The sequence below is a fragment of the Hypanus sabinus genome, unplaced genomic scaffold (assembly GCF_030144855.1).
Source record: "Hypanus sabinus isolate sHypSab1 unplaced genomic scaffold, sHypSab1.hap1 scaffold_2927, whole genome shotgun sequence".
Taxonomy (NCBI): domain Eukaryota; kingdom Metazoa; phylum Chordata; class Chondrichthyes; order Myliobatiformes; family Dasyatidae; genus Hypanus; species Hypanus sabinus.
This window is the reverse complement of record NW_026781076.1, coordinates 1-14,673: the sequence shown is the minus strand read 5'-3', so window position 1 is coordinate 14,673 and position 14,673 is coordinate 1. Positions and strand designations below refer to the sequence as shown.

The following is a 14,673-nucleotide window of genomic DNA, read 5'->3' as shown; positions in this document are numbered from 1 at the left end:
GACAAATACCATTAAACAAGGGGTCCGAGGACCCCAGGTTGGGAACCCCTGTGCTATACTGACCTGCCTCTGCTTCTGATGCCTCCAGCCTCCTCTTGGCTACTCCTGGTATCTCTGATCTCCCATTTGTCCTCTTCTGGGACTTGCCATCTGCCCATCCAATCCAGCCCCTTGTTGCAGAAGACCCTCGATCTAAGGTTAGACTAACAAGCAGCAATTCACCAAGAGAAATGTGATGCAAAACAGTGGTTCCTGATCTGAATCATGATATCAAAGCTTTACCTGACAATGTGTTCATGCAGTTTGAATCAAATTTTCCCCTCAGTGATTTATACTTGCAGACTTCTGAAAATTACTCTCAAAATTTGGAATTTGGTTTGTCTTGCCCACGATTGGGATGGTCCTGGAGGCAAATATATCACAGGCTTTCAAAAAGGCTTTTAGGTAGGAAATGGAAGGATATGGACATTGTGTAGACAGAAACAATTTGTTTATTTGGGCAATTGATTATCAGCTCAATTAGCATACTTATTAATTAAATCAATCCAATTTAATTAGATTACTAATTTAATTAGTCATCAATTTAATTATGAATTTAATTTGCCTGCTCCTATGTCATACTGTTCTGCAGTTTGTTCTAACTTATCTGCAATTATTTGAACTTCAATCCACAATTGATTTGGAGATTTTGGTGTCACTGAGTGCATTCTGTATTGTGAGCTGGCTGTATATAGATCGGCTGCTGTTATATCTTCATCACAACATTGCTATGGGTCACACTGTCAGCTTGCAGTTACATCATTAGCTGTGGTCCTTTGTATATTCTGGTAGGTGCTACAGAAATGCAGGGCTTTCTCTCTGTTTAACAGGCTCCTGGGACTACGGAACTACTTGTTGACTTCAGAAAGAGGAAGCAGGGAGACCGTGTGGTGGATCAGATGTGAAGAAAGCTACAGCTTCAAATTCCTGGACATTAATATCTCAAATGACTTGTCCTGGGCCCAGCATATAGATGCAATCATGGAGAAGGTGTTCCAGCTCTTACCCTGTCTTGGAAGCGTAAGAAGATTTGGCATGTAGCCAAAACTTGTAACAAGCTTCTTCAGTGTCTCTTTTGAAAGTATCCTGACTGGTTGCATTATGGTCTGGTATGAAATTTGTGAAGCACAAGGGACTTCAGAGAGCTGTGGACATAGCCTGGTTCATCACAAGCATTGCCCTCCCCACCATTAAAAACACCAAAATGAAGTGTTGCCTTAACGAAGAACCATTGACCATTAAAAATCCCTCGCATCCAGGTCAAGCCTTTCATTGCTGTTGCTGTCAGGCGAGACATACAGAAGTCTGAAGATCTGTACCAGCAGTTTCAGGAACATATACTTCCCCACAGCCCTCAGGTTCTTGAACCAGCCTGCACCCACCACTTAACAATAAAGAAAACCTTTACCGTTCCCATCCTAATTCCCTAGATTTTTCTGTTCTTATTTACAAGAAACCCTCTATATCCTCCTTCCATTTAACCCTACACTTCCACATTTTTCTCAGCAAACCTCTCCTGTTAGAATTTGTCCATTCACTTGACCCAGAGCTTGCAATGAGACCCTAGTCAATGTCCTATACATCCTTAGCAGACTCTGTGTTTGCCATTTTTTTTTACCCCGCATCTAAGGAAAGGTGTGCTAACTATGGAGATGGTTCAGAAGAATGATCCTAGGAATAAAAAGCTTAACACGAGGAGTGTTTGATATCTCTGGGCCTATACTTGATGGAGCTCAAAAGGATGAGGGGGGACTTGCCGAATACTGGAAGGCTTGGATGGAGTAGATATGGAGAGGATGTTTCAATTAGCAGGAGAGTCTAAGATCCAAGGCCATTGACTTAGAATAAAGGAACATCCCTTTGAAACTGAGTTAAAGATAGGTTTTTTTTCCATCAGAGAGTGGCAAATCTCTGGAATTCACTACCATGAAGTACTTTGGAGGCCACATCAATGGATGTATTAGCAAGAAAAATAATACAGCAAGCAAAGTCGTAATCCCTTCTTCTGTAATACTAATATGGAATTGGGCATAAACACTGGCTTGGATCTCACTGTGACATGTCTAAAAGTAGAAGCATTTGATCCATTTCTGACAATTAATTGAGACACAACACACAGAGGGCTGAGATGGAAAGTATTTATTGGATAGATTTGCAGCAATAGTGCACAAAAATGTTTAATATTTGAGTTTCCCGAGGCTCCCACCAGGGCTCCAGGGCTGGACCCACTCAGAGAGGATGGGGGTGTTCCTCGCCCTCAATCACAGGAACCCCATCCTCACAAACAGTGACACTACCAGACCAGGCGGTGGATCAGACAGGTTAATGCCAATCACCCGTGTCATGGTTGGGACCCCAAGGGTGATGAGGGTCTGACTGTCTGAGTGCAGGAAGTGGCAACCAGCATGCTTGATGGATGGGATGGCATACGAGTGTAGAGTTGGTGGATATAGGGTGCTGTATTGGTAGGTGCCATGTTGTTATGAGTAGTTTTGATGAGTGTTGGATTTTGTGTGTTGTGTTGGTTGATGTGGGTGTGGGTTGGTGGGGTAGCTTTGGTGGGTGGTGTACTGGTGGGTGTGGGGCTGGTGGATTGCTGGCTTTAACTAAACAGCAGCATGTGAAGGTGAAGTCACTGAAGGGAGTCTCCATGGCAACCCGAGTGTTGCATTCAGAAGTGGTACGATTTGGTTGAAAGCGAGTGGCTGATGAGTGGCTACACCTTTTGCAGCATCAGGACATGAAGAGCAGAGGGTAGAGGACAGAAGCAGGGAGCTCATGGCCTGAGGTTGCAGATCATAGAGATTCCAGCGGAAGGCCCACTGATCAGGCGGCACCCCGGAGCCTGGACTTCTCCTAATTAACGAGTTGTCACACGTTCTGTGAAGACATTAAATAAAGAGAAATTTTTAATTTCACACTTTCTTCTTTCTACCATTATCCTGTGAAACATAAAGCTGTTGCAAGTTTCATAAGTGACATGTCAGTATCTGATGATCCTCACAGAACACTGAACTTGGAACACTACTGCATAGTACAGGCCCTGGGACCATGATATGATGTTGTGCCGACCTTTTAACCTACTGTAAGATTAATCTAACCCTTCCCTCTGACATGGCCTGCATTTTTCTATCACCCTTGTGCCTATCTAAGAATGTCATTAATTCCTCTAATATATCTGCCTCTACCACCAGCCCTGGCAGGGTGTTCCACAGACCCACTTTTCTCCGTGTCAAGAACTTACCTCTGATATCCCCCAATCAGCTTAAATTTATGCCCTCTCGTAATAACCATTTCCACCCATGTCTCTGGCTATTCTTTCTTTCTCCCTCTCCCGCTCAGCAGCAGAACTTGTTCAGCTCCATTGACCTTCAACTTGAGAACAATCAGGGTGGTACATCCCACTCACTCCTGCCTGGGGACCCATTCAGCACTGACCAAGGGTCCACTGGGGCTCAGTTTCATTGCATTCACACCAGGGGTCCCTTCATCCCAGGCTATCAAGCAGTGGGAAGTGACGTGTATTACCTGTGAGGATTCTGGTTCTGAAAAATGAGAGAAAAGATAAAATGTTAGAGTTCATCTTCAGAGAGCCATATCAAATATAATCAGCATGGTACATTGCAAGAAGCTAAGAAGTAATGCTTGGTTGGCAGTACAACCCCTTGAACCCCTAAAGCTGTACTCAATCCCTTTCCATGGTAGTGTAGCGCTTTGCTTTACAATGGTCACCGATTGGGGTTCAATTCCCACCACTGCCGGTAAGGAGTGTGTACGATTGCCCCAGGACCACACGGACCTCCAGGTGACATTCTAAGGGCATGGGCTCAGGGTTAGTTCAATGCCAGAGCTGGAAACCTGCTGGCCCTGGCACACTGCTCGGTGACAAGCTTTCCACTGCATGTTTCAATATAGATGTGACAGAGCTGATCTTTACCTTTCCTGTTCCCTCTCCATACCCATTGATTCCATGCCTGTGGATCATGCTGTGTGCAGGGATAATGTGATTCTCTGAACAAACCCTGGCCTCTTTGCCCTGGAAGTGTTCACTGGTAAAACAGCCATTGGACTAACTTGGCCCATCTGTTTCTCTCTGGGCGAGATGTAGAGGGCAATGACACGGTGATTTCTCAGTCTTGCAAAATACAGTGTCAAAGTCGGAGAAAAACTCACTTGCTCACAGAGGACGATGGACCCAAGCCTGCAACAAAAAACAAAAGTCCAGTCTTAAACAAAGTACTAAAAATATGCCCTGTGCCACATTTCAGGGTGAGGAAACCTGTTCAGACCGACCTTTCACCCAGGGAGACATTACGATGCCCTTCTCTCTCTCTCCCCTCCAACCCAGGAGAAGGGCACTAATGCTTGGCACTACCGTCACTGCCAAGGACTCGCACATGAGGTTAAAGACCTAGGACTAGCCATGAGGTTGAAGACCTAGGACCCACTGTCCCTGTGGGTGCACCAACTCCTCTCCATAGAGATTTGTGCCATCCTCTCAGAGATCCCGGGCAGGCAGGGACACTAAATGCCAGCTGTGTGTCTGCCTCCAGCTCTCATACTCTGTGTTTCAGCTCAGGCAGGGCAGTTGAAGGCACAGGCAAGCTGGAGCAACTCGCTGCTGGAGGAGTTCAGCGGATCGAGCAGCATTTGGAATTGTTAATGTTTTGGGTTGAAGCCTTGCATCAGGACACGTTTCTCCTTGGCCTTCTCCACTACCAAGCTAAGGCTCAATGCTAACTAGAGGAACAGCAGTTCAATTTCTGCCTGGGTCGTATATAACATGGCAGCACGAGGATGAAGTTCTCCATTTTCCAATAAGTGCTCCTCCTCTGTCCCTTTACACTTCTCTCTCTCATCCTGACCCACTATCCCCACATCACCCTAGTTCCCATCTCCAATATGCCCATCACTCACACACTCCTCCTATTGGTACCCCTCCCCACATCCCTCCCTTCACTCCACACTTCACTTCCTCTCGCATCGAATTCCATCATCTTCAGCCCTTTGTCACTTCCACCTATCACCTCCCAGCTTCTGATGACATTCCCACTCCCTTCCTCCTCATTTCAAAGTTATTTTTTGATCAAATTACATATATATTACCATATACTACCTCAGAATCACCACGACCCACCCACCTCCATCCCTCCCGTCCCTCAGTGCGATCCACCCATTACCTACCAGCTCATTCTCCACCCATTCCCTCCATCTTTCTATTCTGGTCATCTACCCTCTTATCTTTCAGTCCATTTGAAGGATCTCAATCTGAAATGTTATCTGTCATTTGCCTCACGGATGCTACCCAACCCTGTGAGCTCATCTAGCAGATTGGGAGCTGCTCCAGATTCCTACTACTGCAGTCCCTTGTTTCTCATTTCAAAATAAGGTGTTTGGTCTCCATAATTCAAGTCACCACAGTCCAAATCCGTTGGTCAGCCAGAGTCCATGTGGAAAACTTACTGGAGTAGGAGACGTTTGATGAGGAGATTCCGGCAGTATTGAAGCTAAAGGGTGAAAAGAAAAATTATTAAAATGGGCCTCTTGCATCATGATGCTCCTTCCTCCCATCCACCAACTCCCCCAGCAGATATTCAGATCTGTCTCCCTCCAGTCACCCTTTCTGGGTAGGATCACAAGGCTTTTACAGCACCAAAGAAGGCCAATCTGCCCATCAAATCTGTCAGGAGTCTGACAGTAAATTTGTGTGCCTGAGTCTGAGAGTAACTGAGTGTGTGTTCACAAGTGACTGTGCACAATTGTTCACGATTATGTGTGAACCTTTGCAACAGTATGTGATACTGTGTGTATGTGAGTGCACATAGGTTCCAAGTGGTTGTCATAGCCAGAGTGGTAGTGCGGATAAGCTCCCACTACCTATAAAGTGCTCCCAATGGTGCGTGTCTCAAGTTAGCCTCTGATAACAGAGTCCAACTCCTGGCCTTCATGTGGTGTAACAGTTTACACTGACAGGAGAAGGGGGCAAATACGGGTCATTGGTGCCTTAAAACCAGTCACTTCGGGCAGATGGGGCTTGTTTGCCTGGGAAGGCAGCGCACCCAGGAAAAGGAAAACTGATATAAAACCTCAGATGCCTTGCGGCTATAAACCGAGGAAGAATTCTGGAGTGGGAACCTCTATAAGGCAGTCCGATGTTGATTCAACGTCATTCTGACAGCTCCTGCAGTTTGGCTGTCATCAAAACGTTATGCCTGGCATCCCTTTTGACATCAGCATCTGGACCGAGAGGGGGATCATGATGCTTGGGCAACTCATGGTCTTCATACCCAGGGTTTGGTGATGCCAATCTCCACAACCAACTCAAGACCTGGGGCAATGGTGGCAGGGACAAGATGGTGCTGGGAGCCACTAGTCACAGACCTGCACTCAGATGGCCAAGACAGGATGGTCACTCTTCTCACGAGGTAAGGGCAGAGTTCAGCAGCCACCTTGGTGACAGAGCAGCCCTCTTCCGGGACCGCACTGCTTCCCCCCTCATGGGAAAGGGTCTGGAAGAGGAGACCTAAAGAAAGCTTGGCTCACCCTATTCCATCAGCATACTGCAGTTGACTGGACATCTATTTTGCGGTCAAACTACCTCAAAAACCACAAAAGAAAGAAGAACCGCCAGAAAGCTGAGCAAACTCTGTGCTGGAGTCTGGAACGTCAGGACGCTCATGGAGAACAAGAGCAGTAACAGACCAGAGAGGTGAGCTGCACTTGTAGGACACGTGCTTCAGAAGTACAATGTCGACACTGCAGCTGAGGCCAGTGAAATCACAGAAGTAGGGGCTGACTACATGTTTTTCTGGAGTGGCAAGGGAAAGGATGAGTCTAGAGAAGCTGGAGTTAACTTTGCCATCCGGACCACAATCGTCAGGAACCCAGGGTCCCTCCAGGCTACCTCTGAAAGCCAAGACTCTTCAGACTCTGATCAATGCCTACGAACCCACCACGGCCCACACCTCTAAACAGAAGGAGCTGTTTTACCAGCTACTACGCTCTGTCCCCACAGACGACAAGATCCTACTACTTGGGAGTCCGAGTAGCCAGTGACCATCAGTCTTGACTGGAAGTTATTGGCAAGCATGGCCTTGGAAAGGTGAATTCAAATGGACAGCTGCTACTTACTCTCTGTGCAGAAAATGGACTGACAATCACCTACACCCTCTTTCAGCTTCCAGACACTCACAAAGCAACCTGGATGCACCGCGCTCCAAGAACTGTCACCTGATTGGTTATGTGATCACAAGGCGCCGGGACATCAGGGATGTGATCATCGCCAGAGCGATGAGGGGTGCAGGCCACTGGAATGTCCACGTCCTGCTGAGAAACAAGCTGTCATTTCAGATCGCCAGGCGCACAGGCGCCAGCAGCCTGGGACTAAGCAGAAGCTGAACATTCAAGGGCTCGCTGACCCAATGTCAAAGAGCTGATCAGCAAACTGGAGGAACAACCTGAGCAACTGCCTGAGGAAGCTGACCCAGAAACAGCATGGACTGTCCTCAAAGACACCCCGTACAGCGCTGCAAGTGCCATTCTCGGGCACCCCAACTGGACGCATCAGGATTGATTCGATAAGAACAACTCTAATATCGTCACCCTCCTCAGGCAGGAGCAGGAAGACCTTGCAAGCTGGCTCAGTGACAAGCAGTCAACCTCCACGACCGCTTGAAGCACCTGCAGCTGTGGAAGATGGAAGGTCAGTGGTGGGAGGACAAAGCAGCAGAGCTTCAGCACCGCACTGACCAGAACAACACAAAGGAGTTTTCGGAGTGTACGGATCTTCCTCCAACATCACGGCACCAGTCCGCTCCTTGGATGCAGCAATCCTGACTGACAAAGGCAACATTGTCCAATGCTGGGCAGAGCACTTCAACCAGCTGCTGAAAAGGCCATTGACCAGGCCATAGAAGGCATGCCCCAGCATCGTCATTCCCGACGGACTTCCGGGAAAGAGAGAGAGAGAGTGTGTGTGTGTGTGTGTGTGTGTGTGTGTGTGTGCGCGCGCGCGCGCGCGCGAGAAGGTGCCTGAGAGATTTGTGGACCTGCGACAGAGTTAGACAGTGAGAGGCTGAAGGAAGCAGTTAATGAGGAGTCCTCTCAGAATTGATGGCTTTGATCTCAAGCTTGGAGGAAACCGAATTACATTTGAGACACCACGGTGGTAACACAGAGGCAGGGGGACGGGGAAATGTGGTGAAGTGGGTGTCTCCGATGCAAATGGAAACTGACTCCATGCATCTGGATGAGGTGGAGACTGAGGCATGGACTACAAATGGATCTAGAGGTAAGAGTACAGATAGAGAGCTCTCAACACTCAGCAGAACAACACAAAACACAAAACCAGAGAAAACAGGCCCGTTTGCTTCCTTCCTCCCACCCACATGCACGGACAGTCTTCTAACTCTAGGACAAGCCTCTAAGCTTCAGCCGTCCAGCTTTGACTTCCAGACTTCCAATTGACTTTTGGGCTCTGATCCCCAGACCAGCTGATGACAGGACCCTGAACTCCAGGCTCGAACCCTGGGCACATCCACTGACCAGCACTCATGCATGCCTCCCTCATGTATGGCCTTCGAGAATGGAGCTGAAGCTTCCCATTGTCTCCCCCCGTGCCTCCACCTCCCACCTGTGCTTACCTCTGTTGACCGCCGTCCAGCAGGATTTTATACTGGTTGATCTCGGCTTCCAGCTTCATCTTGATGTCAAGGAGCCTGTTGTATTCACTGTTCTGCTTCAGCACTTCATTTCGGACACTTGCCAGCTCACTCTCTAGCTGCCGAATTTTGAGCTGCAAATTCTGAAGCTGCTTGGCGTACGAGTCCTCAGTTTCAGCCAGCATGTTCTCCAGTGCACCCACCTGAAAGCACAAGGACTCATGAATGGGCTGCTTGAAACAGGTTTCAGCAGGACGGGCTCTGGCGGGACTTTAGGAGCATCGGCGTGCCTTAACTGGACTCTGAAAACTCACTCATTCCTCTGTCACACTTGTTTGCTTGTGCATAAAGAGAACTGCGTGGCCCCTATCACCAAATGTTCTAAGTTTTAACAAAGAGGTGGTAACTTTACACAAAATTGACGAGCAGTTACAGATATTGACCATTTGGTAACCTCTGTATGTTCAAATTGATCAATCACTAATCACATTTCAGTAATAAAGGTGTTAACAGTCAATTGAATCTACATGTTAAATGCCAATAATACTTCAGAATTAGTAATGTAACTGACTTTAGTAAAGTAATCTAAAGTAAGTGTCCCCCTAGAATCCTTTATTTGCATTCTTATCTGGACTTGGTATGTCAAATAGCCCCTGGCCCCTGCTGTGCAAAGGGGCTCATTTTTTCCAAAGGCCTTATATTTCTGGGTTGACACTATCTGTTAACTATCCATGCTTGGACATTATCTTAAGCCTTTACTTTCATAGGACAAAGGTTACTGGATTGTTAACCTGAAATCCGAGTTCAAATCCCATCACCTCAGCTGAATAAAACCGGTTAATAAAATCTGGGCCAAACATCACTTACAATGTAACGTGGTTGTGGGAAACCTCCCTCCCCAAATCCCTTCAGGAAGGAGACTGGGACTATGCAGCAGCCAAACCAACAGGCTGCAGGCCAACCCCAAACAGCCGCCTGAAATGGCCACTCAGTCTTTACGCAGGGGTGCTTCCCCTGTAAGTTGGGACCTGGGGCACAAGGTCCTGCATCGGGCAGTACTGTACAACAGGTTTTGCAGCAGGTCACTGACACCCCGTCCAGCTGTCCATTCTGTGGGCTTACGCGGAACGCGAGAGGCTGAAGCCCCTCTTTGAGTTTCTCAGGGGGCTGCTGTGCACTTTAGTCCCGCGCTCCTCATATACGGGTCGAATTGTGAGGAGGGTCTCCTGGTGGGCTTGCGGCTCGGCCTGACCATTGGCCATTCACAGGTCTAGGTGGCGGAAAGTGGAGGGTGCTGCCTTCCCCTTTTCTGAGGATATGTTCCTGCTTGGAGAGGAGGAACGTGGTCACAGTGGGCTTAAAGGAGTGTTGGGCCCCCCAGGGTATTGACTGTTTTATAGACAGTAGCAACCAGATTTTTATCTGAGTATACTTCCTTTCAGATTGCCAATAAGTGGTAAGAGTGAGGTCCTTCAGCTCTGCCCCTCAACACAGGTGCCCCTCAGGCTGTGTCCCAAGCCTCCTCCTTTACTCTCTGGATACTCATGACTGTGTCCGCACCCACAGCTCCAATCTGTTAATTAAATTTGCTGACAATACTCCATTGATTGACCTAATTGCAAATAATAACAAGCCAGCCCACAGAGAAGACATCACCCTTACACAGTGGTGTCAAGAAAACAACCTAGTCCCTGTTGACACCAATGGATCTGGGGCTGAGGGGGTGAGCTGCTTTAAGTTCCTCGGTATACACGTCACCAAGGATCTCACATGGTCTGTACATACTGGCTGTGTGGTGAAAAAAGCACAGCAGTGCCTCTTTCACCTCAGACGGTTGAAAAAGTTTGGTATGGGTCCCCAAATCCTAAGAACTTTGTACAGAGGCACAATTGAGAGCATCCTGATTGGCTGCATCACTGCCCGGTATGGGAACTGTACTTCCCTCAATCACACAACTCTGCAGAGAGTGGTGTGGACAGCCCAGCACATCTGTAGATGTGAACTTCCCACTACTCAGGACATTTACAAAGACAGGTGTGTAAAAAGGGCCCAGAGGATCATTGGGGACCCGAGTCACCAAACCACAAACTGGTCCAGCTGCTACCCTCCGGGAAACAGTATCGCGGCATAAAAGCCAGAACCAACAGGATCCAGTACAGCTTCTTGCAGCAGGCCATCCGGGTGATTAATTCATGCTGATACAATTGTATTTCAATGTTATATTGACTGTCCTCTGGTACATACTATTTATTATATGTTACTATAAATTGTCCATTTAGATGGAGATGTAATGTAAAGACTTTTACTCCTCGTTGTTGTGATGGATGTAAGTAATAAAGTCAATTCAATTCAATTCTTGTAAATATTGAACATCTGTACCTTGTGTATATGTGATGTAAATAAACGTTTATAGTTTTGTAATAAAAACAGGGTAATCAGAGTGGGAATCAGTGATGCCCCACCCCAGGGGAGCAGAAGAACTTTAGATAACCACAACAAGCAGATGGTCACTTACAGTTCCAAGTAAGCCATTGTAATCAGCTTCAAGAGTCTGCACATTACTTCGCAGCTGAGACAGCTCAGTTTTAACACCGGTGAGAGCCTGGTCGTTCTGAGTCATCTGGACTTCTTTAATCGAGACCTGAGAAAGGAAATGAGTGGGAGATTATTGGGGAGACAACTGAGCTCAGATTGGTAAGAGTTGTCCAAACGTTGTCAACTCTAAACTGATTTCACAACATACACACTTGCATTCGAGGTCTGTACAACTTATGAACATAGTATTATTTATTTAAGTTTTATTTTAACAATATGTTTTCTTTTGCAAACTGGTTGCTCGTCTGCTTTTGGTTATGTGAAGATTCTCATAACTTTATTGGATTTCTTTATTTTCCTGTAAATGCCTAAGGTAGTATATGGTGACACATACATACTGTACAAAAAGTAATGCCACAGGAAAGCAGCACCCATTATCCAGGACTCTGCCCCCACCCCATTCTCTATTCTCACTGCTATCACTGGCAAGGAGGTACAGGAGCCTGAGGCCCCATGCCACCAGGTTTAGGAATGGTTATTACCCTCCAACCACTGGGCTCCTAAGACAGCATGGACAACTTCACTCAACACTGAACTGATCACTAAACATAATCTATAGACTCACTTTTAAGGACTCGGGGACTTATGTTCTTGGTATTCATGCTTTCTCTTTTATCTATTCATTTACGGGATGTGGGCGTCACCAACTAAGCCAGCTTTTATTGCCCATCCCTAGTTGCCCTTGAGAAGGTGGTGATGAGCTGCCTTCTTGAACTGCTGCAGCCCCTGAGGTGTAGGTACACCCACAGTGATCTTAGGGAGGGAATTCCATGATTTTGACCCAGCAACAATGAAGGAACAGTGATATGTTTCCAAGCCAGGATGGTGAGTGACTTGGAAGGGATTTCCAAGTGCTGGTGTTCCCAGGTATCGGCTGTTCTTGTCCTTCTAGATGGTAGTGATTGTGGGTCTGGTAGGTGCTGCCTTGAGAACTTTTTTGGTGTGTTGTTGCAGTGCATCTTGCAGGTAGTACACACTGCTGCAAGTGTTCGTCGATGGTGGACGGTCTATTTATTTATATTATAGGTTTTTTTGTATTTGCACAGTTTGTCTTTTTCTGCACATTAGTTGCTTGTCAGTCTTTGTTTCTGTGTGGTTTTTCACTAATTCTATTTTATTTCTTTGTTCTGCTATGAATGTGTGCATGAAAATTAATTTCAAGGTAGTATATGGTAATGTATATGTACTTCGCTAATAAATTTACTTTGACTTTCAGATGGTGACCAAGAGCACCAACCCATCACAATGGGGCTGCTAGCAATGACTTTACTCAGAGCAGTGAAGCAAAAGTATCACTGAGAGTTTTGTAGAAACACTCACAGGTCAAACAGCAAATCATTCAACTCCCACGTCAGAGACAACGCAGACAGACTGGAGCGAGACTGTTGCGTCAGCATACAATAAATATGGTTGTGCTTGGCATGACTTCATTATGCCAGCCAAGCCTGTGAGGGACAATGACCTGCATTTATCTGGCATGTATCCCACGATATCCCACACTGATCAGTAGCTCATGCCATCCTTCCAAAGTTTAAATGCATTCAGAAATTAATCACTCCACAGCCACAACGACGTGCATATTAAGCAGTCGTTTATTGTCCTGCAGTCTGAGCTGGTGTGAGCGGCTGCTCCAATCCTTACCTGTTCTTGGTACCACTTATCCAGCTCTGCCTGGTTATTGTCAACGAGGGTGGTGTACTTCTGCCGCATTTCTGCCAGGACTTTATTCAGGTCAACGGCTGGAGCCGAGTCCACCTCAACATTCACTTCTTGGGTACACTGCTTCCGCAACACTTTCAGTTCCTGAGAAACAAGGCAATACAAGGCTGGATCAGTACAGCCCACTTGTACTGGCAATGTACTGTAGATCTCCCTGGTGTTACAGTGCTGCTTGTGATAAATTCTCCAGGGGATTAGGATCTATGGGTTACATTAAAGTCAAGTCAAATAAATGGATGGAACTGAGACCAGATCAATCTTGTAGAATCTGCTCTCTCAGAATCACCTCCTGAAACACAAGTTCCAGGTTATCATCATTCAGTCAAGCACATGTGTACAGCTAGACAAAAACACTGATTGTCTAGGGTCAAGGTGCAAAATACAGTACATACAGTCACAAAATAATACTAGCACAAGTCCCTGAGTGGCATGGCCTGAAGATTGACAGGTTGACATAAAGTGCCCCTGACTTTACCCCAATTAATTAATACCAGGGAGCAGCATTCTATCATTTGTAACACAGCATCTACAGAGGGGAATAAACAGTCAACATTTCGGGCCAATACCCTTCATCAGGACTGGAAAGGAACAAAGAAGAAGGGAAGAAGGTGGGGGGGGGGGGGGGGTGCGGGGAAGGAGTACAAGCTGGCAGGTGATAGGTGAGACCTGATGAGAGGGAAAGGGGGAATGAAGTGGGAAGATAGGACATGATAGAAGGAGGAGGTAAACAGTTCAGATCACTCCTTATTTCATTTGATCCCTCACTGGGCTACAATCAGTTAGCCTATCAGTTGGCTCCAGTTCCCCATTGGCCAGGGTGGATCCTACATTGTATCTCTGCTTGCTGAAGGCTGGAAGGCACTCTCTGTCTGAGGGCGAGCGCTTTCCCAGCAGATAGGCACCTCCTTCTGCTACTCTAAATCCCATAGTGTTGAAACAGGACACTGCAGCCACCCACCTCATCGTGATTCTTCTTCAGGAACGCAATCTCGTCCTCCAGCCCAGCGATGTCGTTGGTCAGGCCGTCCTGTAGCTGCAGGTAGGTCCCCTTCAGATGGTGCAGGCCTTCGATGTCAGTCTCCACCGACTGCCTCAGCATCTGTTCTGTCAGCCACCTGTAACAGAGAGGGCAGGGTAACAATTCCACCACAGGACCAGGGACCAAAGCGGAAACCCTTCCCATCCTGTAAACCAACTGCCAGCTTGTAGCTGAAAAACCTGAGCTCATTACAGCTCAAATGCCTCGTCCTGAAATCCCACCCGGATTCAGATTCATTACCTGGTGTCCATGGGTACGTACTGTACAGAGAAATGCATCATTTGCATTAACAACCAGCACAACCTAAGGATGGGCTGGGGCAGCCTGGAAGTGTAAACATACAGCAGGATGCCCATCAAGCTTGACAAAATGACACAGAGAGCACAACAAGCAACAAAATCAACAAGAATGAAACAAGCCTCTTGCCTCCTTCTCATCGACACACAAAAACGTACCAATCCACAGAGCACATTTCACACATTTGATGGTTTTACATCATTGAAACAAGAAGAATCTTTTCACTGCAGAAAGAAAAGCTCCCCATATGATAGTTATCATTTGAAATATATAAACCTTGAAACACTAAAATTCACCATTTTAGTTACGACATAGAAGTAGATG

At 46.8% G+C, this 14,673-nt stretch overlaps 1 protein-coding gene across 1 annotated transcript; it reads right to left on the bottom strand.

Moving 5' to 3' along the window:
* Window positions 1-2,175: 2,175 nt before the first annotated feature.
* On the bottom strand, window positions 2,176-14,128 carry LOC132388281 (keratin, type I cytoskeletal 13-like; the record flags this gene model as incomplete). The annotated part of the gene is made up of 8 exons (XM_059960616.1): window positions 2,176-2,919; window positions 3,568-3,584; window positions 4,213-4,240; window positions 5,503-5,546; window positions 8,682-8,902; window positions 11,215-11,340; window positions 12,936-13,097; window positions 13,972-14,128. Coding segments are annotated over 8 exons (775 nt in total), but the record flags the coding sequence as incomplete, so codon positions are not given.
* Between the last annotated feature and the right edge of the window lie 545 nt (window positions 14,129-14,673).